Genomic DNA, 25,966 nt, shown 5'->3' on the forward strand with positions numbered 1-25,966 from the left:
ACTCTCTTAGAAGGACAGAGACACATATTATATTCTTTAAAAAATTAAATTACAAGTTAAAATGGAAGTGTTTTAGACTTTAATAATTTTTTAAAATGTACAGAAAACGTGATCCTTCAGCAAGCTGCATGTGTACAGTAGATGGTCGACCAGAGACCCGGACGGGATGGGGCTCTGCTCAGCTGCGGGGCGGGAGGAGCTTGGAGGTCAGGAACAGGGGAGGCGCCTTCCAGTTCAAAATATCATGTCACTTTGTGTCCATTTACACAGCCAAGTCCAGAGCCAAAACCACAGGAGAAGAGACTACTACTCGTCATGCATTCTGATCAGCTCCCGGTTATCATTTAAACGTATGCACAGGGTTAAAAAATCAGGTAGTGAAAATAGCATTTCAGCCACGGGGTTCTCGAGTTCACACTGTAAAGAGCTTCTCTAGCATTTAACCGTGGTCGGCGTCTCGACAGGGAAGTCTCTCCCTCGGCACAGAGTGGAGGTGGCGAACGTACAGCAGAGAGTAAGGTCTCCTTCCTCACACGTGAAAAGTACGTCCGACATATGCAAACGGTTACCTTGAAAACAAACAAAATATAGATGTTTACATTAACTTTCCATAGCTGCTCCCCTTGGGTATGAAATGGCGCCCAGGAAGGGGGACAAGCCCCGTTTTGTTTTCCAGGTTGCGAATGAAGTTTAGGTGGCTGCTTCCTGCCTCCCACAGAGAGGAGAAGCCAGCTTCTGTGGGAAGGAAACGCCAAGTTAATACGATCGGCGCTGGGCTGAGCTCCCGGTCTCTGAAGAACTAACCTTCTCCGACGTTCCTCAACATAAGGTCATGCAAAGTTTTATAAATACAGAAACTTCTCAGCAAAGAGAGAGGGAATGGGGGGCGGGGAGTAAGCTTTCTGCTCTCACCGTGTTTCTTTAATGTTCTAGGCTCGCTGGAAACCCACTAAAACGATGAATGCCTTTTAACTTAAACTGGACTCCAAAGAAAATGCGTGTGGAAGGAAGATTTGAGAGCAGGAAACACAACTCAAGAAAGTGCTTCCTGGGTCAGTGCACCTTGTGCTGTAACTTGAAGCCCCGTGAAGAGACTTTTCCCGACCGTCAGATGAAACGGGCTTGGAAAGCTCTGTGCAGCCGCTTCCTTGGACTGAAGAGGCCAGGGCTGAGAACAGGGACTTTTCCGAGCTCCATGTGTCTCACAAGCCCGTGACATTTTACCCAGAGTACGCATGCGTAAGTAGGTCACACAAAGAGAAAGGAGTGCAGGTCAAACACACGTGCAGCCCGTCCCCTGCCTTATCAGTGCCCCAGTTACTCATTAAGTGCCCACTGAGACAGGAGGCGAGAAAAGCAAAGGTGACTTACCCACGAATGCTGAACATGACGCTGACTTTTGTTTTTTCCAGTTACTGAGAGGCGTTTTTTTGAGCTGACTCTTCTGAGACTTCCAAGTTCTACAAAACAAGTCCCAAATTAGTAACCAGGATACAAAAATTAGAAAATACTCAAGAAGCCTATATGCAAATACGGCAGAAGTGCCTTTAAGAGACCTCAGGGAATTAGTGAAGTACAACGAAGGAATTTCGTACAGCCGCCACCCACCCACACAGACAAAGACTCGATGCTCTCCTCCCCGCGAGTGGGGCCCTCAGTCTCTCGCCATGGGGCGGGGACGCTGTTGGCTTCGCCGTGCGTGTTGTGGCTGCGCTCTGGATGACGCCGAAACACGCCTGCGTCCGCGTCAGCTGTGACCCAGGCTCAGTGGTGGGTACGGGTCACCGGTAACAGTGACAACCCGAAGGGCTCTAATCATTCAGGTGCCCACTGAGGGCTTGGTTGGCACTGTTGGGTGTTCGGGGAGATACTTTTTTAAAAAGACAAGAAAAAAGAAGAAGAAGGGAAGAGGAGGAGGATGCCTAGAAAGACACAGGTAGACGCAGGTGGTAAACTTCAGCTTGTAGGGTAAGGCCCCTGCTGATCTGCTTCCTCCTCCCCGTGGGGCCCGGTCCCTCCAGGCCCCGCCGGGGTTCCCCTGGGGGCTTCCAGACCCCTGGGCTTTCCACATGCTGCCCTCTCTCTACTCAAACAGCCTTCCCACGCATCTCACAGTCTGGTGGGCTTTATCTGATTCACTGAAAAACGTGATTCTAAAAGGGATCCACAGGCTTTACCAGCTGCCACAGAAAAACCGCAGCAGCCCCAGACCCCCGCGCCAGTTAGCTCCCGCCCGGTTTCAGGCTGCACCCCTCCCCGCCACCCACCTCGAGCCAGGAGGAAGCTGCCGTGGGGGAAGGTGGTGGGGTCAGCTATGCTGTGTTCTACTTTCTCTTTTCTCCTCTGTTTTTGAATTATTGGTGTTTTTAAAAAGTAGTTAATACATTGACATCATTTGAAAATAAAGATCATATACTCGTACATCCTTATTCCCACCCCCTTTTGTACACACGGGGAATGGCAGGTGAAGCTTTCAGTACCTTGCGTTCCACTTAATGAGATACCCCGGAAATACTCCACACCCCAGACCGTCCTCGGCCTGTGGCACGGCGAGGCGACATTCCTGCGGCAGGCGGACTGTGGCCAGGCAGGGGCTGTTCCCTGACTTGGCTGCTATAAAGCTTTGCTACAGTGAAGGACCCAGAACATCTGACCCACACGCAGGTGTGTCTGCAGGAGAGGTTCCCCAGGTGATGCTGCTGCGTCAAAGGATCAGTTCTGCGATTTGTCGGCCGGCCACAGCGCCACCGTCCCTGCCAGGAGGGTTCGATCACTTCGTGCCCCGCCCCTGCCCCGCCAGCCATGGTCAGAGTGTTTCGGAGAAAGGCTTGAAGTAAGACCTTCGTCTGTAGCAACAGATGGCAAAGCCCTGGAGAGGCAGACAGGCTGCTCGCAACTCTCCCTGCTTCCTTATCCCAAAACTGACCAGAGGGGAGGAGCTTGTGAAGTTCACCATCCAGTGGATTTTTACTCATTGTTTTCCCAGCGTGCCCCGAATTATTTAACAACCCACCGGGAAACACTACATCCAGAGCCAGTATTTTTCCCACCTAACCGAGGGTCTGATTCTAGCTGGGGGACGCTGAGCAAGGGGTCGAGTCACTTTCCCCTCCCTGTAAAACGAAAGGTGGAGGCCCAATCTCTGCTGGGTCTTTCTGGCTCGAATCTCTGAGGCGAGTCTTCCCCGACCTCCAGCAGCTCCGTGACTTTCCGGTCTCTACCCGAGGCCACCGTTCTGCCTTCTCCTTCACTCTTCCTGCCAGCTGCACTCGGGGCCTTTACAGGGCACCAATGAGGCAAAACGGTGGGTGCCACACCTGGGGGTGCCTGCTGAGAAAGAGGGGCTCCTCAGCGGGTTCAGGGACGAGTAGGGGGATGTGCCATCAGCTGCCCCGTGCCGTGACTGTGCTCCGATGGAGCGGCACCCACAAACCCACAGAGCGCGCTCCAAGGACAAGGGTGGGAGCTACTGATGACACCCTGGAGAGGAGTCGAAGGCACACTGAGTACGTCCATTCCACTGTCGCCCTTGCTGGAAAATGACAATTTGTTCCAACCCATCTGATGTGTTAGGGAACAATTTGAGCGGATGCGAAGCCTGCGTTTGTTTACATGGGATTCTGTGCATGAGAAACACTGGGTGACCTGCACCCAGACGGGCAGAGCCATGCTGTGTAGGAACACACGTGTATGTGCACACACACACACACACACACATGTCCCCCAGCCACCCCGGTGCGTCGACACCCCTTCTTCCCTACTTCCCGGTCAGCCACTGCTGCGACCTCTCCCGCAGGCAGACTTCGGGCCTTTCGGTGTGCAGGAAACTGTCCTGCCATTTTGATTACATTCCTGTCCTTTAAAAAAATGTGTCTCGGACAAAGTTTCTGAGGTGAGTTATGCTCCTGACCCCGTTTTCCCTGTACGCTGGAATGCTGAAATCAGTAAGTGACCTTTAGGGGAACTTGATAATACAAAAGCTCAAGCTGACCAACTTCTGAACTCCCAGTGGAGCTGAACACCCACAGCGGGAGGACCGGCCACCAGGGCCCGCCCGGCCAGCGCCGTAGGGAGCGGGCAGCTCGGCCCACTCGGAGGTCCGGCCAAAACAAACAAAAACCCAAACCGATCCCAAGTCTGATCAAGCAGCTCGATCTAAATACCAGTTTACAGGAACTGCTGGGGGCGGGGGTGGTTAGATCACAGCGAGGACAGAGTCAGCACGGCCCTAAAGCGGGAAATCCTACGGGACAAATAACCCAGTGTTTCTTCCATGACTAAATGGCATCAGGAAAAAAATGGAGAAGGACCAGAAGGAAGGAAAAGAAGAACACGGAGGAAGAAGAGGGAAAAGGGAGGGAGAAAAAGTGCTCGTGGTTGGGAGAGACTTTCAGTGGCAAAGACAAACCAAAGTGTAAGCCCTGGCTGAACAGCAGTCAGAACACAGTAAAAAGCCGTGTCTGACTGGGGAAACCTTAACGTGAACTAGTCACTAGAGAATATTTAAGAATAATATTAGTTTGGTTGGGCGTCCCTATCTGCTGGGGATAATGAGTGAACTGGCGTGCTGTCCAGGACTTGCTTCCGAGGCTTCAGAAGAAGCCCCGCGTGGATGGGGAGACGAAACAGAAGTGGCAGAAAGCTGAAGGGCTGTGACGGCCGTGTTCGTTCTGCTTCTGTGTGTACCTGAAATTTTCTGTAATGAAACTGTTCTTTAATCCCCAAGAATTTATATTCCTATGCCCAGGTAATTAGAAAGAGGAAGTTTGGGTGCAGTGACATTTGCAGATGACTTCTTCTTCCTCAAAACCAGTGTGCTAAAAGCAAAACCCAAAACCAGCGTGCTACCTGAGTCCCCCAGAGACATAAAGAAGCTTCCCCTCACTGCCCGACCAGCGACGGACACCCACGCGGGAGCACGCGGACGCCACACTCGGGGGCAAGGGAGGAGCCAGCACGCACCTTTCTGGCCGCGCTGCTGAGGCTCTCGGAGCTGATGGGGAGCAGAGTGCTCAGCTCCAGGTCTGTGACCATCTGCCGAGACTCCGCCAGCAGGCGCTGCAGCTTACTCGTGGGAGAAAAATCCTCCTGGAAGAGAACACGGCGAAAGCACCCATGAACTCAGGAAGCGTCTTTAAATGTTTATGCGCATGGATACGATGTAACAAACACACATGCTAACTATTCGTTATTATTTCTTTGACTGTAGGTTATTACAATAACCTACAATAACATACAATACTTCTTTGACTGTGGGTTAATAAATACTAGAATAACAATTCCATTTATTTCACAGAAGCTACGTGGCTAAATAATCGGATTTAAACAGACCTTACTACAAGTAATTAAGCAACATCCACATGATTAAAGAACCCCAGGCACTGCTGCGTCCTCCTAAGTCAACCTGCCAAAGCCAAAGTAGAACGTCAGAATACTCGCCAAACGCAAAACCCCGCAGGCTCGCAAGCTTTTGCAAACGTGTAGAAATGTGCCTTAGTTCGCTCTTGTTCAGTTTCCCACCTCGGGACCTGGACTTTCAGCACGCCAACTGCTCTCCAGAGCACCGAGGCTGATTTTTTCGTTAAGAAAGGCTCATTTCTAATTTTCCATAAACGATGATTACTACTGACCTAGACCTAAAAGATGCTTAATGGACCCCTGCGAATGCACGCGCACACACGCGCACACACACACACGGGCAGTGTGGGCGTGCAGTGTCACCCACTGCCTCAGGAGAGCAGGTGCAAATGGTGTCTCTCAGACGCTGACAGAGGTGGCAGGTGGCACGTCCCGCCATGTTTATGGCTCTAAGAAATTAACCGTTCCCAGGAAGAACCGACGTGCAGTTGACAGTGTAACTACAGCGCGAAGCCTCAGGAGTCCTGACCCACGCCCACCACGAAATCACCCCCACGTGAGCGGGGGTTGTGTGCCCCTCTGGGAAGCCTGCCCCTGGGAGTCCTACCCCCGTTCCCAGTCAAGGACCAGTCTGCCTGCTCTGCACTCGCACGCGAACACGTCACATGTCTGGCGGCTTTCACTCGCAGTCACTCTGCGGCCCCCCAGGCGGAGTGTGTGCCCGGTCACCCCTTCTCCCGCTGAGACGAACTCCGTTACATAGTCGCGCCACAGCTCACCCGTCTGTTCAGGTTTACTTGGGCTGCTCCCAGGTGTTGAGCCAGTACAAATACCGCCCAAACACCCATGCAAGTCTTCGTGTGGACACGTTTCCACTTCCGTGGGAGTGAAACAGCTGGGTCACATGGCAGGCGCCTACTTAGCTTTTGAAGAAACGACCAAAGCGTTTTCCACAGTGGGGGCACCACTCACACCCCCACCGTCAGTGAATGACAGTCCCAGCTGCTCCAGAGTCCAGGCAGCACCTGGACTGTCACTCTCTGACAGAGAGCTGACGCTCATCATGTTCCCACCGGGAGCCAGGCCGGACGCCCGCTCGTGGAGACCAAGCTGCTGTGACGTTCTTTTTGCGCATCTGTAGTGGAAGAAACCGAGGCTCTAAGAACCAAGAAACTGAAGGTCACGGGGCTGAGAGCGAGCAAAAAGGGAGATGTGAACCCAGACCGGTTGGATCTCAAAGCCAGACAGCTTTCCGCCACACCACCGAAGCGGTGAAGTTGACTTGAACTCACTTTCTTTGGTGATAGAGCCTCGATGAAGACCTTGTTTATGAGGACGACGTGGGCTCACCCACAGCAGTGACGGTGGGGCACAGCCCCTCGTCCTCGGGGTGCGGGCAAGCAAACTGGCCTACTCAATCAACGGTCTACACCCAACTCAATGACCAACACAGAAAGACTAGGTCCACAGGTGTCGGCACGATGGACGGCATGAAACAGTGACAAAGTCGGAAAAGCCACATTGCAAAAGAACACACAGTATCTTCCCATCTGTGTACATTTTAAACACACACAAGACAACACTAGGCCATGTTTAAGTATGGACTTTCACGGGACAGAAGTGTCCCATGGGACAAGCAAGCAGGGCAGCAACTTCAGACAGTGGTTAGCGGGTGAGGGGCGTGGGGAGGATGGGGAGTCACACCTTATCTGTGACACTTTCTTTCTTTGACAAGAGACACAAAGCAACTTTGGCAAAATGGAAACATGTTAAATCTGAATGTTATACAACTGCTTGTAGTAATCTCCATTTTTTGTATGTTTAAGATGTTTATTCGTTAAAAACCAATACATGAATCCTCCACAGAGCCTGAGGGGCATCCTGCCTAAAGCTGATCTACAGGGTATTTGTAACCTAAAGTCCTATAATTTAAAGAAAACTGAGGCATGGCCAAAACTCGGCACATTACCAACGGTGCTAGAGAAGAACGAACAGGGTGTGGGGAGAAGTCTTGCGGGGAGGAGCCGGGCATTTCTAGGTAAAACACAAACCTTTTCACTGGGCGACGCTGCATCTTTGTTCACTAACAAAATCATAGGCGAGTCCCTTTCGTCAGCAGAGGACCCCGTCTGCATCACCTTCTCGTCCTCCCGCAGGGCAGAACCCGAACAGTGGGCATGCGGGGCGGCCGGGAGCTCGCTGTGAGTGACGGAACCAGACAGAAACAGACAAATCAGCCCCACACAGGCAGCACCGATACTCTTCCACTGAACAGGTCTCATCGGGGCAAAAAGAAGTTATTTCTCTTTTTTAATGAGGAAGCTCAAGTTTGAGTAGAACATTATAGATCTGAATAGAACATTTGGGTGAAATATTATAAGCTAATGCATACCCTTTGCAATAATTAAAATTCTTAAAGGGTAACGATAGAATAGAGAAATTTCCCTCCTCCCCTGTCCCCCCAAAAAGAAAAGACTGGGAGACAGAATCAACAAAAGGGAGGGGAAAAGTTAACATAGTATGATCTGTAAAACTCAAGTTTTTTGGTCTATGAGACAACTTCTGTCAATGGTGGCCGACAGACTCCCTGTGAGCGAGAGTGGCGCTTCTGTGGTTCGCCAGTTCTGAGGTTTCTCCCCACTGGAGAGCAAACACAAAGCTAAGTGCCTGGGTCTGTTCTCAGGGGCTGGGCCCCGGCACAGACGGGGGCCAAGGGCCCTCTCCCTCCCATGTGACCAGTAGCTGACTCAGCCCAGCTTCCCGCTCCACAGGGCCCTTATCTGTCAGGTGGAAGTTGGAATGGTGCACAGACGTGAACGCTCGGCCAGAGAGGAAAAGCAGGAAAGCGGCATTATCTCCCCCCTCAATCACACGTCTGTCACTCGAGGCCTTGGCACGCGCTTCTGGCCGGCAGGACCAGAAGTCACTTCGGTTACTTGGAGCCGGGGAGTCACAACGGTCTTGAAAGGAAACTCTGAATTTAAATTTGGAGCTCTCTTGTACATTACACTTAACATGTGTCCACTGTGCCCCCAAGACGACCCGACACAGACGTCCCCTTCACCTGTGGGTGCCCGCGCCCAGCGCTGAGGTCCACGCGGTGGCACCCTGCTCAGAGTTACGGTTCTCGAGGGGTCACCATTGAAAACCAAACCTGCTTAATGAGTGTGACAACCGATTTTTAACAAGTTTTTCAACTGACAGATTTCACGTATGGTTTCCAAATGACTCAGGCTTCTAAAAGAGCCAAAGGTCAATCCAAATAATGTAACCATTAGCGAGGACATTCAGTCATTGAGTCCTGGAAAAGTCAAAGTGATGATGACCACAAGGCCCTCAATATAGAAACTTCGACTGTCCTGTAGTTCAAGATTGAAGAGCCAGGTTGTATGTGAAAACAGCCGCCAGCACCACAGCGCCACTGGAGCACACATCCGGCCCCCCGCGCAGTAAGATGGACCCGGGTGATGCGCCAATGCAGCAGCGCACGCGTAGCGTGCTAGTAACTACCCATTTTTAAAACAGACTTTTTATTTATTTTTAGAGAGGGGAAGGGAGGGAGAGAAACATCCCTGCGTGGTTGCCTTGCACACGCCCCCTACTGGGGACCTGGCCGGCAACCCAGGCACGTGCCCTGCCTGGGAATCAAACCAGTGACCCTTCGGTTTGCAGTCCATGGCTCAGTCCACTGCGCCACCCAGCCAGGGCTCCATGTTCTTTTCTTAAATAATGTTACCAGCCTGGTAAATGTAAGTACTCATCCTCCTGCATGGTTTTAAGCAAGTGCGGGAAATATACAGGGACCACAAAGGTGGGGGCACTTGGATCTCTAAGAGGGGGCAGGGGCGACCGTGGGTCAGGATGACGAGAAACTCTTATCTGGGGTCTCCGAAAGCATTCAGTCTGGGCACACAGACACAGCCTATCAATCCCAAGGATCCGGGGTGAGGAATGCCCCCGCGCAGCAAGAAGTGACCCACCTGTTTGCTTTTAAATAAAACATATTTGCCCAACTCTCATGACATCTGGCTTTGTTTTTAAGCAACATCTTTGCCCCAGAGGCGGGCGGTCCCGGGGACAGACTTTCCACTGGAATCCAGCTCGGTCTGTAGAGCCAGAAACTCAGCTGCCTCCCAGGGGACAGGCCGCCTCAAATACTGCCCGTCTGCAAAGGCAGACGGCCGTGCCCCGGCCGCGGGCTCCCGGGGTGTTTGCGAGCGCACTCACCTCGCGGAGGAGCGGCGGTCCGGTCCGCTGGCGCCCTCTGCGCAGGTGCACACCGACTTGTGACACACAACTCGCTGCAGCTTGGCAGGCTTGAAAATGCTCATCCACTCCCTGTCAGACATCTGGCCTGGGGCCTCGATGACAAACTTACTCGGGTGGCAGCACCTGAACCCACACACGTCCCTGTCACCCAGACAGCCTTCACTTTTGTGGCAACACGAGGCTCCTGGTCCCTCCATGTGGCCTTGGCATTCGGCACCCAGCCGTTCCGGTCGTTTTGGCCCGGGGCAGTCGGCCAGGCCCAGGTAGACACTGACCTCATGCCGGGGCTTCTCGTCAGACGGCGCCGAGGCTGCTGAGACCTGCTGCTCTTCAGGCGGAACCCCGGCCCCACTGCCTTTGGAGGGTTTCCCGTGGATCTTGCACAATGTGCTTTTGCTTTCGGGTTCAGTCAGAAGTTTTCCTCCCAGAGACCACGACTTTTGTTTCTCCATCAGGTCTTTTGTGACTAGAGATGAGAGGGCAATGACACTTTTCCCCCCAAATGAAGCGTTAACCTGAAGCTGCTTCTCTCTGCACCCCTCGCAGGCGCTCTTGTCTGACCTGTGCTGCTGAATCAACGTGGTCTCAAATGTTTGGTCCGTAACCAGTGACTTCTGATTCTTCTCCCTCTTCATATCGACTTTTGGGTGGTTACTTTCAAGATCAGATAAATACATGTCTCTGCTACGGTGACATCACAAAAAACGGAAGTTATAAGATACACTTGATACTATCATTCCAAATATTTCACCCAACCCTCATTGGTTGACCTGAACCCTAATGAGACCCATGGTCGGAAATTAAATATAAGGAAGAATATCTGTTCTTTCTCCGGAGCCCAGGTGCCACCTGCGCCCCCAGGAAGTCTCTCTGACCCCCAGGCCCACACTGGTGCCTCCTCCCCCCACCCCCACTCCCACCGCACTACTGAGTCCCATGTCTCCCATCTCCTGCACAGACTGTTGCCGTGGAGAGGCCCCTTTAACCCTCCTGGGCCCTGCGACAGACTTGGACCCATACCAAGTGCTCTGCACGTACTCGCTGACTGGCCCGGTCTGCCCCTCCCGCCCTCTGCCAGGGTCACGGCAAACAGGCAAAGCCGGCACTGCGGGGCGATGGAGACCAGGGAACGGAGACCGAGTGGACGATGACCAGTGCGCCTGCCGTGCTCGTGGCCGCGCCGCTGACCTGCTGGCACGTGCGCAGCTGTGTGCTGAAAGCTGGCCTTCGAGCACCAGTGACACGTGTGTGTACAGTAAAAGTGAAGGGCACAGCGTGTGTGTGACAAACCTTGTAATAAAGGTCCTTTAAAGTTTCCCATGTCACGTGGACCCAGGGATTCTGACCTGTCTGGGTCTGACCGCCAGAAAACCCGACAGCATCCTCCCTCTAGGACAGCGTCAGCCCCTGTACGCTCCCAGAGTCCCCTGGCCAGTAAGCCCGGGTACCTCCCAGTGGCGATGAAGAACAAGGTGGTGTGGATGGCAAGGGCCATGTCATCAGCCTCACAAGCTCTGTGACCAGAAGTAACCACAGAGGACGGTCTGACTGCAAATTCCTAACTGGGCAGGTCGGGGCAGGTGGCCATGCCCCGGCCCACAGCTTCCTTAGCAAGGGACGATGTCTGCCTAAGTGGGCCTGTCCACTGTCCTCACGCCTCCTTCCTGCCCCTCCCAGGCAGCCCCAGCCCCAGAGCCCCAGGCCCCAGGGCCCTCACTGTTACCCAGTGCCTGCAGACCTGCTCTGTGCTGCAAATGTATGAACCAGCCTGGACCCACCAGTGTGCAAGAAGGATGTCTCGGTTTTCCTTCTACCCAACCCCAGGGAGTGCCCTGCTCTGCTTTCTCCCACCCCCTTAACCGACCACCAGTGGCTTTTGCGCCCCTGCCTTAAGTCTAAAATAAGCTGCAAAACTGCCGGTTGTTGGGACCATTTGTGATCTTGCTCCCTGGCACATGTCATCAGTTTGGCTCAAATAAACACATAAAAATTCTCTACAGGTCTGGAAGTTTCTTCCGTCAACAAAGGAAAAAGAGCCAGTGTGCTAGGGCCTCTGCCGACACGGGGGGCGCTGGGTTGGCCGGGCGCTTAGCAGCAGGCGCCCAGCTGGGACACGGCCCATAAGGATGCCCAGCAGAGGCCTCGGGAGGGAAGTGTGGGGTCGCACTGTCCACGCCAAGCCCTTGCAGCCCATTTCTGCAACCCCCACCCGGGGGCAAGGAGCTGCCGTCACCCCAGAGCAGCCTTGGGGCCACGGGCAGTGGAGGGGAACGTCCCTAAGCCCTGCTCCTTTCCGTGATCCCTTCGCAAAGGAGACTCAAGTGAGCCACGGGACAGTTCTGTGCCCGTCCGATCAAACCACAGCTCACACATTCCCATTTTAATTTTGCAGAGACCCAGCGAACTCACATGCTGCTCACTGCAGGTGAGGGACATGACTGCACTGACAAGGGGACAGGGAAATCGAGGGAGAGCAGAGCTGCCCCCAGCCAGCCGGGCCCCTGCTGCAGCTGCGCACCCCACTGCCCGCTTTCCCTCCCCTAGGCGCGGACCAGTGCTGTGCATCTTTACTTGCTCCCTCCGGCCGGCCCGGTGCGTACAACACCGTGAGCACTGAACGAACGAACCCTGGCTGATCCCTGTCCTTTCTACTTTACTTCGAAGCCTCCTACTCAGCAGACAGACAAATAACGACGACTTAATTCACCCTTAATCAAGTGGCTGAATTAGGATCGTGCCTCAAATTCTAAGCTCCGGTCTCAGTACAACCCGGGATTGCAATGATCATTACCAGCTCCCAATATTTATTCCCTACCACCTAGGGGACAGCAGCAGGTGCTGGCCCACGGCAGGGGCCTAACAAGTACTGGCTGAACGACGGAATGAAACACGAGACCAGAGCGACAGCATCGTCCCAAGGTTACCTGGACTCCAGGGCCTTTGCTTCCTCCACCTTTGAGCTATAGATCTGTATGAGTTCCTGAGAATTCTCCACATTGAAATTGAGAAACTGCAGGTCGCTCTGTTGTTTCACGTAAATCTGCAGTAGAGATTGATAAACCAACATAAAGCGTAACGATAAAACTAAACTGAGCCAACAGCTCGGTGCTTTCGAACGCTGAGACAGATCAAACAGCGACGAGAGAAACACGGCGCAGGTTCCTGCTCTTCTCCCCCTGCGTGAGCACTGGGACAGGTGGGTGCCGCTGGCCCCGCACCTCCCATGGTGGCAAACTAGACCGTCTGCTGCTCTAAGCGTGAAGCCACTTCTCGTGGTCGGGATTCCAAAGGCTCCATAAACCCAATCAGCAGACACACCCTTTTCCTAATCTGACGTTCGAGTCCGGGGACAGACCTGTCGCAGGCTGTGCAGCTCCGCGTCCGTGCGGCCTTGCTTTGACTTCGCAATGTCCAGTAACTCGTCTTTCCTCTTCTCTCTCTCTGCTGTTGAAGAAAAACGTACCATTAAGATATTTCTCATCAGTCGTATCAACACAGACCTCTTCATTTCCAAAAAGTATTCTGAGACAGTAGTACAAGTAGAAAAGATGTTCAAGAAATCCACTTAGCAAATAATTTAAAAAATTATTTCACACACTGGGCTTATTAGAGCGCTAGCAAGTTTTAAATATTTTACTTAGTAAATAATAATAGGCTGGAAGAGTAAAACTTGGAGAGTCAAAAAGAAAGAGACTGCTGGAATAGCCTGCCCACGGTTTCCCTCCCCTGACCGCCACTGCGTCTCACCCACAGCATTTGCAGGCACGGGGCTCTCTGGGCCTGTGAGCTTCCTAGCAGACAGCAGAGTGCCTGGCACTCGAATGCTGACCCAGAGATTGTCTGCATATATATGTACATACATGCATGCATACATATATATAGACATAGATATATATAGCTAATAAGTATATAGTAAGATATACATATCTCTTTTACTTATCTCTAGCAATATGACATTACTTTGCAACAGCAGCAATCCTAATAGTGGAAATAGTGACCTCTAGTGGTAAAAAGGCATGTTCCCACATGACATTCAAATCATTTGAAACATTTTTAAATAAAATACAGCATTTGGCCCTTTTAACTATAGAAATGTATCCTTCCTAGAAGGCAGGGTATTGAGTGTAGGTGTGAGTAGACCAAACATATGTTTATTGAATTTCTATTGGAATTTTACCTCCAAATCTATGATTTTCCTAATACAATGCACCAAAATGAAAGCTTAATGGAAGCCCGCTGGCAGGGACAGAGACAAGACCTACACATCAGTGATTCTCGGGCAGGACCAGAGAAAGGAGAGGCTCCCACCAGTGGGTACTGAGACGCCCAGCTGGGCAGGGAGTGGCCCAGTGTGGGAGGAGGTAGGGGAGGGAATTCAACTTTGCTTATCCGAAGGGGGCCAAAGCCAAACCTTACCGATACACTTGCTTTTAAATCATGAAAACTTCATCCCCAACATTCTTATTTTAGGGTCTCAGTAATGTAACAAAACATGTGAATATTCTTGCAACCACAGTAATTACAGGCAATCTATTTGCAAAACTGGAAAAATGTTGAACTGCTAATTTTTATATAGCCTTTGAAAAAGTATAAACAATCTTCTTTCTTTAATTCATTAGGTCCTTTCATTTTTTTTTAATTTCTTTATTTTTTAGAGAGAAGAGAAGGGAGGGAGAAAGAGAGAGAGAGAGAAACATTGATGTGTGGTTGTCTCTCACGTGTCCCCACCTGGGGACCCGGCCTGCGACCCAGGCACGTGCCCTGACTGGGAATCCAACCAGTGACCTTTGGTTCCCCAGCTGGCACTCCATCCATTGGGCCACGCCAGCCAGAGCCATAAGGTTCTTTCTTAATGAACATTTACTGAGAAGTAAAGTCATGGGCTCAAGCTGGAAGGAAGGACAGCTCCTTTTACAGAGGAGGAAACAATGAACCAGGAGGCAAGTTAACAACTTTAGACGCCCCTGCCTGGTCCCTCCCCATTCCTCAAAGGCTGTTTAAAAAAAAAGAGCCTGGCTGGTGTGGCTCATTGAGCACTGGCCTGTGAACCAAGGGATCACTGGTTGGATTCCCAGTCGGGGCACGTGCCTGGGTTGTAGGCCAGGTCCCCAGTGGGAGGCGTGCAGGAGGCAGCCACGCACTGATGTTTCTCTCCCTTTCTCCTTCCCTTCCCCTTTATCTAAAAATAAATAAATAGTATCTTTTTTAAAAAAAGAAAGAAAAAACTATTTTGAGAGAAGGATAATTCCTTTAGCCTACCAGAATAGTATCATGGGAAGTTCAGGATACAAATATATGTGTAAATAGTCCCTTAAACTAATTATTTATTTTTACCAGTAAACACCAGTTCATCGTGCAGGCAACTATTCTCTTGCTTGAGTCGAATGATCTCTTCTCGTTGTTCATTATTTTCTGTTGTCTTTTCATTTAGATCCTCTTCACAAATAGAAGAAAAAGAAAGTCCTCAAATAAACACTAGTTCCTAGAAGGATACACACAGTGTGACTACCTCTCACGCCCTCAGCACCCCCTCCCAATTAACAGGAGGTCCTGTGGCATCCACAGCCAGAACACGCCCCCACCCAGCAGCTCACTGCACCTGGCAATGACCCCAGCCACGGCATCGCTCTCTGTCCTCCGCCTGGTCCCTGCTGGAACCTTGCCTGCTGTCCGTGGAGCAAGCAGGCTCTCTTTCCAAAATAAAAACCTCCTGTTTAGGAGCCGTCCTACCACACTTAGGGAGAAACCCCAACCTGTGACCGCAAGCCCTCCTGGCCTGGCCCTGACTGTCACACTTCCTCCTCTTTCCTTCTGTCCCTAACCCACCAGGGCTTCGGCCTCTGCTGTTCCTTCCACCTGGAAGGCTCCTGGCTCCAACCTTCATGTGGCTAGTCCTTCCCATCACCCAAATTTTCACTTAAATGTTCTCTTCAGACGCCTTCCCAGGCCACCCAAGCAAGTGAGTCTACTTCCCTCATTCTCTAGTCCACTATCCATTGCCCCATTTTTCTTTTAAAAAGAAGTTTTTAATAAATATTCAATTAATCTCACCTAGAGCATTTAATTAATTATTAATCAAACGCCCACACTGTCCCCCAGGGGCTGTGCTGTTCTCTGCAGACCCCCGCTGCCAGGGGCTCACCACGTGGTTCAGGTTACAGCTGAAGCCACGGTGGAGACCGAGCCAGGATTTGCCACCAGTCAGAGCATCAGAGAGCCAGGCTGAGGCTCTCAAGGTAAAGCAGCCACAATGAACTCACGCCATTTCCCAGCGCCTCTGAGGCTCTCCCTGGGACAGAGGCGGGGCTCTCCCACCACACCATGGCGCTGTCACTCTAAGGGGCCGGTTCCACAGTGGGGAGAGGCCAGAGGAACGCGGGCCCCGCCTCCATAGCCTCCTTAGCCTCCATAGCCTCTGTGGGCAGATTCAGCTTTTGACCCTATCGCCTGTATCCATGCTCGAGCACAGAGCACTACCTACTCGGTACACCTCCCCTTCACTGCATATGAGACTTCAGGCGACATTACTCAGAAAGAACTGTTCACGGAGCCACTGTGAGAGTGAAAATGGAAAAGGAGAATGCAAAAGGACTTACATGGACCACCCCTGGACATGAACTAAGGGGGAGGGATGCTGGAGGGAAGGATGGTGCAGGGCAGCGGGGCATAAAGGGGAGAAAAAGTGGGACAACTGTAATAGCATAATCAATAAAATATATTTTTTTTAAAAGGAAAATGCAAAGGAATTTTACAGAACAAAACATGCACCAAAAGCCACCAGTGCCGATTGCGTCCTTGGTGGCCATTCCTCCTCGCTCCTGCGTTCCTCCTCCTCATCCAGGCAAGAAATGTGCGAGAGAAACATCCATTGGTTGCCTCTCACAGGCCCCCAGCTGGGGACCTGACCTGCAACCCAGGCATGTGCCCTGGCTGGGAATCGAACCGGCGACCTTTCAGTTCGCAGGCTGGCACTCAGCCACTCAGCCACACCAGCTGGGGTGCCAGCGAGATGTTGTCAGTTGTCACGGAGCGTGTGCCAGCAGTAGGTAACGGTGTGGCACGGCAGGGTTATTTAACAGAGACAGTGCATTATGCCGTTTCCCCCGCTCTGCAACTTACCTCGGAAGACGAAGACGGCAGCGTGAGGCCGTGCACAGGAAATGAACATTTCATGGCAGGCCCTGAAGCCGGCCAGAGGCCTATTTGCAACCACAAGATTAAGTGGACCCAAATGAAGGACCACGCTCCCAGGATAAATGCCTAAATTTAGATCTCTTCCTTACCCCTCAGTTTATTGATTTCAACCTTAAGGGTCTTCAATTTCTGCTTGTAGTCTTGCTTTTCTTTCACGATACAGGTCTCCACCATCTTAGCGTCACGTAAGGCATGCTCTAACAGCTTAAATTTTCCCGAGCAGTCCGCGATGTGGTTGACTGCCTCAATGATGTCTTTGTCCTAAACACCAAGTTTGAAAGCCGTTACGTAAGACGTTAAAGTCCCGAGTTATCAATACGAAAAGGTCTTATTCACTAAGATGTCCCTGTGTGCTGGGTTCCGTCCTAAGCACTTCCACACACTCAACCTGCACAGTAACTCTCTGAGGCGGGCACTGCTGTTAGCCCAGCGACAGCCGGGTCAGCAGTGAACGGCTGCGGCCACTCGACTGGTCAGTGAGAGAACTCCCATCCGAACCTGGCCTGCTGGCCCAGCCCCAGGCGCGGCCCGCCAGAGCCTACTGTCCGAGAAAGCTTAGGACCAGATGCCACAACGCCCAGGGAAACTGCAGTAACAGGAGGGCGTGCAGCCCGTGAGGGGCTCGGGCTCTGGTGACGGAGAGACCCCACGCTTGGCCCGCTCTCCCTTCCCTTCTTTTCAGTAAACCGGAGACCCCAGGCCTGATCCCAGACTGACCCCGATCAGAGCATCTTACTGTTGAGGTAGGGTTTTAATTACTAAAAAAGGTGTCTGCTGGTCGAAAAGCAATTCAAACAATACCTCAAAGTACACGATATCAGCCGTAGGTGCACGCTCTCTCCCTCCCCCGCTCCCGTGGAACGCGGGGCAGCCATGGCCAGCAGCCTCTCCTCCTGCTGGAGGACAGGCTTTCTGGCCCGCACACTGGCGCGCTCTGCAGACGCCTCCCAGTCTGCACATGTCCGTGGGGAGCAGCAATGGTGAAGAACAGGGCTGGGCGGCCCACTCAGAAGCTGAGGGCACTGTGTGATCAGACCAGCAGCAGAACACCCGGCAGTCCTCCCAAGTCCACGGACACAAATGCCATCAGGCAGCTGACCCCTGTCAGCATCGTCATCGGGACCACAGCCTTGCCAGGGAGTTTGCTGTGATGGCAGCCACAGCGGTCATCGGAGCCACTCCGCTGGCCACCCCTTCACTGGAGACAACTCCGTAGCTTTGAAAACCTTCTCTTTCAGAAGGCTTGCCCCCGATCACTTCAAAACACTAATGTGCTGGGAAAATCACGTGTGAATGACCACGAGTGCCCCACTCCACCATCAGCCCCCATTTGCCAGCTGTCAAACACGTGAGTTACAGCAAAAGAGACTGTTTAGGGCATGTTAGCGACCGCACATAAACCTGCTTGATTGGTAACGGTTTTTCTCTCCATTAAAAGAAACAAAACATTAACCAGCGTTCTGACGGCCAGGGCCTGACAAAGGGACACTTGGGAGAGCGCGTCAGACCACGGGCTGCGTGGGAGCTGGACACAGGGCCCGAAGGTGGACTCCTGCCTCTCCTCCCAGCGCCTGGGGCACCATCTTCAACTTGTCTCCCTCGTTTCTAAAATGAGAATTAAGAAAAGAGCGCCACACCAGCAGCTCTACCCAGCCGCGCGGCCGCGGAATTTAAGTGAGCCCCTGAGCGTGACTAGGCCCCCCGGCGAATGGAGGCAGCCCCACCCCAAGTCACCTTCAGCTTTATCATCGTGGTGAGAGCCTGTTCGCGAGCCTGCAGTTGTCCCACCTGAGCAGACAGCTCCACCAGCGTGTTGCTGAGGTTTTCGTTTCTAGCCTGCAAGGAAGCAACACACGCACGCTTGTGTGAGCCACACAAGACTCTGGGCACTATCAGTAGCCTCGCTCTGGGCTCATTCTTCTGTTTCCTTTTTTCTTTAACTTTTTTTTAGTAACAAAGTGGGCTAAGGAAGCAATCATCAAAAGGAATACTAAGCTCCAGGCACTGTGGCCGAGCGGGCCGGGCAGCTTCCTGCAAATCGAAAGGTCACCAGTCTGATTCCTGGTCAGGACACACGCCTGGGTTGTGGATTTGGTCTCCCGTCAGGGCACGGAAGGAAGGCAGCCAGCCGATGCTTCTCTCTCACCTCGGTGTTTCTCTCCCTCTCCTCCTCCCTCCCCTTCCTTCTCTCTAAAAATAAATAAATAAAATATTTTTAGAAACAATAAAAAGTAAAAATCAATAAAGAAAAATAAAATAAAATAAAGAAAACACCAGAGAGCCTTCGCACCCTCTCCGTCCCAAGCACAGCAGGAAGGTGGCTGTCTGCCAGCCAAGAAGAGAGACCTCGCCGGGCGCCGACCACGCTGGGACCCTGACCTGGGCTCCCACCCTCCGGACTGTGAGAAAAGAAACCTCTAGTGTTCAAGCCTCCCAGTCCTGGTATTTTGCTACGGCAGCCTGAGCTGACTGAAACACTTCCATTTTCAACAGAACATATCAATAGATTCTAGAATAGTTTTTATTTAGCTTATAGCTGGAAACTCTCTAGTAATCTAAAAATAAATAAATAAAGGCATAAAGTAAAAGCTATGCTATTATGAATTATTAAGACTCATTGTATTACTAAGATCTATACTGAATATCACTATGAAACAGGGCATGAAGGCTAGAACAAAAGTGGCTTTCTCTCTGGGTCTCTCATCTCTGATGACTGAGCAGTTACGGCTGAAAACTGAAAAGCCAGCCTTACAGGTTTTATTCCTGATACGCCACTGACATGGGGGAGACATCTGTTCATTGTATCAGATAAGACACAGTTCTTTCGAAAGCATAACTGAAGTGACCAGAACTGAGGGTATGATCTCAGGCTCTGAGAAAGGCTTCTAATACAGCACGTCGCTGGTAAGTGATAGATGCTGCTGAACCAGATGGGCTACCAGCTAGAGAAGCTGTGATGGAGCCTCGTCTCCACGCCAGACAGCTAAGCAGAGCAGTACGACGAGTACGAGACTGTGATGATGGATGGGCATACTTGCTTTCTTTCTTTATTTAATTTTAGAGAGAGGGGAAGGGAGGGGAAAAGAGAGGGGGAGAGAAACACTGAAGTGAGAGAGAAACCTCAGTCGGGGTTGCCTCTCGAACACGCCCCAACCAGGGACCAAACCCACAGCCCAGGCACGTGCCCTGACAGGGAACCAAACCTGTGACCTTTCCATTTATAGGATGATGCTCCAACTGACTGCGGCATACAGGTCAGGGCTGGGGGATATCCTTTGTTACACACATATATGCATTTTTAATTACTGAAGATTTAATTGAATGTAAATCTTCAGTAACTGGAACACAAACAGAATTTGGGCTAGTGAAGCTTGGCACAAAACAAAACCAACCTCGAGGTCTTCGGAGAGGAGAGAGGAGTGCGTGGCCTTCTGGGCCATTTCCTGAAGCTGGAGCTGGGTCTTCTGAAGGGTTGTTTGGCACTCCACTTGATTAGCTTCAAGGGTCTTGACCTTCTTTGTGAGTGACCTGATTATCTCCGTCCTTTTATGCAGTTCACCTGAGGGGAAGTTCATCGGTTACTTGGCCCTGGTCAGATCTGACCAAGCTCAAAATGCATTCTCTTCCAACACACGGTTAAAAAGTAAGTGTGCCAAAGATTCTTTACAAGATACTTCTTTTAAAAGTTTTTATTATGAATGCGTGATCCTGTACCCGAGTGCGTTTCTTTCCCAACCACCATCCTGACCTTAATCATTTCCTTGCTTTTTGTTATAGTTTTACCTCCTATAACCACATCCCTAAAACTGAATTTCCTCTCACAGCATCGCTATTCACTACTGCGTCCGAAAGTGGATACACTGTAAACCCATTTTGCCCCGCCCTGCATGGTTTGATGCGGACCACAAATAAACAAATTATACTCTATGAACTCCCCCGTTTGCTTGTCTCACTTAAGACCATGCTCCTGGGACTTACCCATGCTGTCTGTAACCTGTGTTTGTCCCCTGTTATTGCTACGTAATATCCCACTGTAGGACTATACCTAAATTATTTATCTATTCTGCTACTGGGGTCACTCGGGTTGTTTCCACTTTGCAGCCATCCCGAGCAACACGGCTCCAAGGGGTCATATACGTGCATCTCGGTGCATTTTTGCGAGAGTTTCTCTAGGGCCTTGTCCCTCATATGTGGTCCTCGGACCAGCAGCATGGACACCACATGGCAACTTGTTAGAAATGCAGACTCCTAGGCCCCATTCTACTGGAGCAGAATCTACACACAAACAAGGTCCTTCCGTAACTGGCGCGCACGCCGAGGTGGGAGCGCCGGGCTGTGTGCTGTGTGCACCTTTACCAGAGCCTGTGGAGCGACTTCCCAAGCAGGAGCACCACCCGGCACTCCCAGCAGCAGCGACTGAGCTGTCCCTTGGCTTCACACTCATCGGTAACTGATAACTTTTTGCCATTTGGTGAGTATAAAATGGCATCTCGTTAGGGTTTTAATTTTTATTTCCCTAGTTACTAATGAGAGTGAGAACCTTTTTATATATTTATTGGCCATTCAGTTTTCCATGAAATACCTACTGAGGTTTCTTACTCACTTTAAAAATCAGATACTAATGACTACACATAATCTGTTATCTTTGTTCTTGAATACGCTTACATAAAAGACTGAATACGCTGTGTCACGTCTAACGTGAACCACGGTAAACAGTGTGTTTATGTGGAACTGTGCACGTGGGTGGGGCAGTCAGAGGAAGGTCAGGCAGCCCTAGAGACAGGGGAAAGTCGTGCATGTTTGCACTGCCGTGCTCACGGGACCCTCTGTGAAACATGAGAAAAAGAGGGTGCTGTAAGCTCTCTTTCTCCTAAACAGACCCCGGGTTCTCTCCTCTGACACCCTGCTATTTCCTTAGAGTCGACAGAGTGCCGACTGTAGGGCGGCACTAGAGGATGACGAGTAGACCAGGGGCACACGGACGTGTTTGCGAGCCATTTCTGCGGCTGCTACCATCATGAAAGAGGACCACTTCGGGCACTTCAGATCAAATTCCATACCAAAAGTTCAAAATCTTTGAGTCAGGGCAAGAAAAATGGCTAGTCCTATGGCATCTTTATTCACATTCCAGCTCAAAACTGAGCTCCTCAAGATTCACTCTTCACGCTCCAAGTGAGCTGGAGCTCTACCCTCCCCACACTGAACTACTGCGTCCCTCCTGCTGTCGCTCGCGCTGCGTCTGTCTGTTCCACTGTGGGCGTGCATCGTGCAGTCTGCCCGCCGTCTGTGAACTAGACCCCAGCACAGCAGGCACGGCCTGGCACAGGCTGCCCCGTCGGCCCCGAGAGCCCTTTCGGTAGGTGTCAGCCCGGCACGCGCCCAACGGCGCTGCTGCCTGCGTTTCTGACCTTCTAACTTACTGCACCGCTCTTCCAAAGTCAACACTTTCTGCCGATCCTCCTCCCACGAAAGGAGCTGTCTCTGGTGGACCGCGACCATGTCATTGAGCTCTCTGTCGCGATCTTTCAGTTCTCCGACGAGCAGCTGCAGCTCTTTCCGCTGTTTCTCGATCGTGGAAATCTCAACCTCTGACCCGGTGTTCTAGTCACAGAAAGTGGTTTTGCATCAAAATAAAACGAATCGACAGCATAAATCAGACTAGTTAGATCTTCTTTTGCTGCCAATTCAAGGTAGTTTAAATTAACTTTTCTTCACTGGTGATAACGCGGCACCAGAATTATGTATATTTAATATGCATAAGTAAGCTCACACCTGCCGTGAGCTGCTTCTATCATTTTGTCACACCACGCGCACCCCTCGAAAAGTGGGACCATTTGTGAAACCTCCATTGGCTAATCACAAATGCACCCGTCCCTGCATTTCGTTTCTCTGCAGTCAGCTCTCTCCTTGTATTGGTCAGCAACAGTATCCCCCGCCTGGCCTCAGCAGTTCTGAAGCCAGCAGAGAAACATGCAATAATTACGGTTAACTGTAAACAATTCTCATTACCTCCAACACATCCACATACACTCCATCTACCAAGAACAATTTAATATCAGCACTGGTCCAAACTCAACATACCTACTAAAAAGAAATTTTGTAAAGGAAAATCTGCAAACTTACACAGACACAGAACAGCACAATACACTCCCATACACTCAGAACCAAGGTTGTGCCATAAAGATTTTGCCATCTGTTTCAATGTTTTTTTTTTTCTTATTGTTGATTAAAAAAAAAAACAAAAACATTTCGCCCTGGCTGGTGTAGCTCAGTGGACTGAGCGCTGGCCGGCCTGCGAACCAAAGGGTCGCTGGTTCAATTCCCAGTCAGGGCACATGCCTGGGTTGTGGGCTGGGCCCCTGGCAGGGGTCACGCAAGAGGCAACCACACATTGATGTTTCTCTCCCTCTCTTTCTCTCACCTCCCCTCTCTCTAAAATTGAAAAAAAAAATTTTAATAAAAAAATACATTTCACTCATACACACTTCAGTTCACATTTCTAAAAGTGAACATTTTCATATAGCCACGATGCCATTTTCACATCTACCAAAATTATCTACAGTATATTCCCTTTTAAGCACACGTTAAAGTCTAGTGCAGGAAAGTTGGTCTGACCACATGGAGCGTCCAGAAACAGCCACGTGGGGCTCTAACAACCTTGGGCAAGTTACTTAACCGTAAGCCTTAGTTTCCTCACCTGTAAAATGGTAACAATAGCACTGTGACTTCTTAAGAGTCATGTGGATTATGCCAGGCAAGCTCTGTGAAGCACTTCACACTACTTACCAAATCGCAGGCACTCAACAAACATTAGCTATTATTAAGACTGTAAGTTACATTTCAAAAGATGGTGCTGTCCCCCTGGATGAAATAAGGAACTAAACGTGTTACTTTAAGAATTCTATCTTAAAGACGGAAGTAAAAAGTTCACCAGAAGCCCAAGCATATCACATCCTTCCGGTTTTCTGAAAAATACGATGTGTATATAACAACAACGAGTGAATCAGTTACTAGAAACTAAACAGAAAATGGAATTTGGAGTCAGGGGATTCCAAATCACAAGACTTGAATTCCAGTCTTTGGTAGGCTATTCATTCATTCACTCACTCACTCGTTCGTTCAACAAACATTTACTGGGGATACAGCAAGGAGCGCGCCACAAGTAGTATATATTCAATATATTCTAGGATCGGAAAAGACGCAATAGGCCAAGTATACAGAAAAGTTCATCTCATCGTATACCGATTAATGCAACCTGGGACAAGTTCCCTTTCAGGGCTCTTTTGGTAAAACGGGGCTCCTGTGGAGTAAATTAGGGGCCGAAGCGCAGCGGCGTGGAGAGCACCAGTTTAACCAAAGCCCGCCGTGTGTCGTTAAGAAGCCAGCACCTGGTCCCGCCACTGCTCTCGGCGTCTAGACCGGTACCGAGTTTCTTTTAGGACAAAGAAACGGACGTGACGCTCCGTTTCTCCTCGACGACCCGGGTACTGTTTTAAATTTGAAGCAGGAACCGTGCCTTCAAAACCGCCCAAGGTCGCCAAACATGCACGCAGCGCCCCGAGGTCGCACCCTGGACGCGCCGGCGGCCGCTCACCTGGCGCCCGACGAAGAAGGTCGCCGAGGGGTTCATAGGTGTTTCCTCCGCGCCCGGAGAAAGGCGCTGTGCGCAGCGTCACCTTAGAAACGCCATAGGCGCGCCTGCCCGGAGCGGCGGGGGAGCCCCGAGCCCTCGAGCCCCGCGCCTTCCGCCAGCCGATGCGAGCGCCCCCAAACGGCCCGCCCAGCAGCGCGCGCGGGCCCCAGCAGGCGGCGGCGTCCGGGGAGAGCCGACCCCACTCTCGCGAGACCGCGGCGGCGCGCGACCCCTTGCGGGAAGCCGGCTCCCCGCGGCCGTCGTGCGGCTCGGCGGGCGCAGTTTTCCCGACGTTTGGTGCTTCCAGTTCTGGGCCCAGGGCTCGCGATTGGTTCAAGTGAGAACGTGCAATCCATTATTCAGCAAAACCCGGCTCTTCTACAATCTCCTAGTAAATGATGGAGCAGGTGAAGGGCGTTTCCGTCCCCATCGCCCTGGGTTATGACCACGGGGTTGCTCACCTGTTTCTCTCCTGCCCTGCCGAACGGTGCGCTCGGTCCGTCCAGCTGCTGTGCATTCCCGGCGCTGAGAACGGCCATTCAAACGAATGAACGGATGGAGGCAGACACCAGCCCTGCTATAGTTAGAGTTGCTGGTCAGCCTAGCAGACAGCTCTAAACGAAGAATCGCAGATAAAAAGGAAAAAAAAAATTTTTTTTTTTTTGGTTTGGACTCTTTGATGTAGCTCTTGAATAGCAACGAGAATTTTGCAACTTTATCTGACAAAATTTACTACATTCTGGGCTGAACCTAAGCTTTTTCACGTGTTGTTTTATAGTCCCTCTTTCTCCCCCCTTCTACTCTTCATGTCATCTAGGAGCTGAACTGTGAAAAAATACTACTTACCACATTTAAACCCTGGTCACCCACCCCCTACTCCTTAACCGTCAGGATGGCATTGCTGGCAAGACAGGCTCGCAAATACAGTCTTACAGTATTTCAGTTTACTTTCTGATTGTGAATTAGCAGCACATGCCCTTGTGCTTTTAAAATCTGAAAATGGGAAACCAAAATTACAATTTCTTGCTCTCAAGTTTTACCAATTTGGGTGACACTTGCCTCCTTAGGATAGGCTCCTGTTTAAGAGAACCGAGTGCATGTCTTCAAATTTAAAATCAAGAAAGAAAATTCTGACTAGTTGTTCCAAACAGCCTGTCAGTAGCTGACTTAGTGGTACATACAGCTTCACGGTGGAATGAGATGCCAAAAGGTATGTGGCTGAATGTCAATTCTCCATTTGCGGAGCATTTTAATCCAAATGCTTTTCCAATTTCACCACTGTAAGCTTTATTTTTGTTTGTTTTTAGGAAGCCCGAGATGCCATTGTTCACCAGGCAACGACGCGCCACTCGCTGGAGTACAGGCAGGAAGAAATGAGGTTCATCTCACACCATTATGGCTGGTAAATGTTAATCGAATGAGGCGAGAGTATTATTATGACATTGCAAATCAAAAACCTCAATATTTTAAGTTCATTCCCAAGGTTTTCTTTAAAACAAAATCTCTAGAGAA

At 50.9% G+C, this 25,966-nt stretch overlaps 1 protein-coding gene across 3 annotated transcripts; it reads right to left on the reverse strand.

Annotated features, from left to right (window-relative positions):
- Positions 1 to 24,604, reverse strand: CCDC62 (coiled-coil domain containing 62). 3 transcript variants are annotated; one of them, XM_045200545.2, is made up of 13 exons: positions 24,416 to 24,604; positions 22,230 to 22,422; positions 20,214 to 20,380; positions 18,556 to 18,657; positions 16,911 to 17,082; positions 14,962 to 15,063; positions 12,983 to 13,071; positions 12,552 to 12,667; positions 9,586 to 10,311; positions 7,410 to 7,557; positions 4,963 to 5,088; positions 1,372 to 1,460; positions 1 to 569 (listed from the first exon to the last, which is right to left on the reverse strand). In XM_045200545.2, the coding sequence occupies exons 1-12, from the start codon at positions 24,449 to 24,451 to the stop codon at positions 1,413 to 1,415; spliced, it is 2,025 nt and encodes a 674-aa protein (XP_045056480.2). In that variant the 5' UTR covers positions 24,452 to 24,604; the 3' UTR covers positions 1 to 569; positions 1,372 to 1,412. The 3 variants fall into 3 exon arrangements, 1 of the variants encoding a protein (XP_045056480.2); XR_008427416.1 differs by lacking the exons at positions 1 to 569; positions 1,372 to 1,460 and adding exons at positions 5,332 to 5,404; positions 6,138 to 6,493 and having other exon boundaries at positions 4,978 to 5,088; XR_008427417.1 differs by lacking the exons at positions 1 to 569; positions 7,410 to 7,557 and having other exon boundaries at positions 1,381 to 1,460.
- Positions 24,605 to 25,966: the final 1,362 nt, after the last annotated feature.

Source organism: Desmodus rotundus, chromosome 7, assembly GCF_022682495.2.
Source record: "Desmodus rotundus isolate HL8 chromosome 7, HLdesRot8A.1, whole genome shotgun sequence".
Taxonomy (NCBI): Eukaryota; Metazoa; Chordata; class Mammalia; order Chiroptera; family Phyllostomidae; genus Desmodus; species Desmodus rotundus.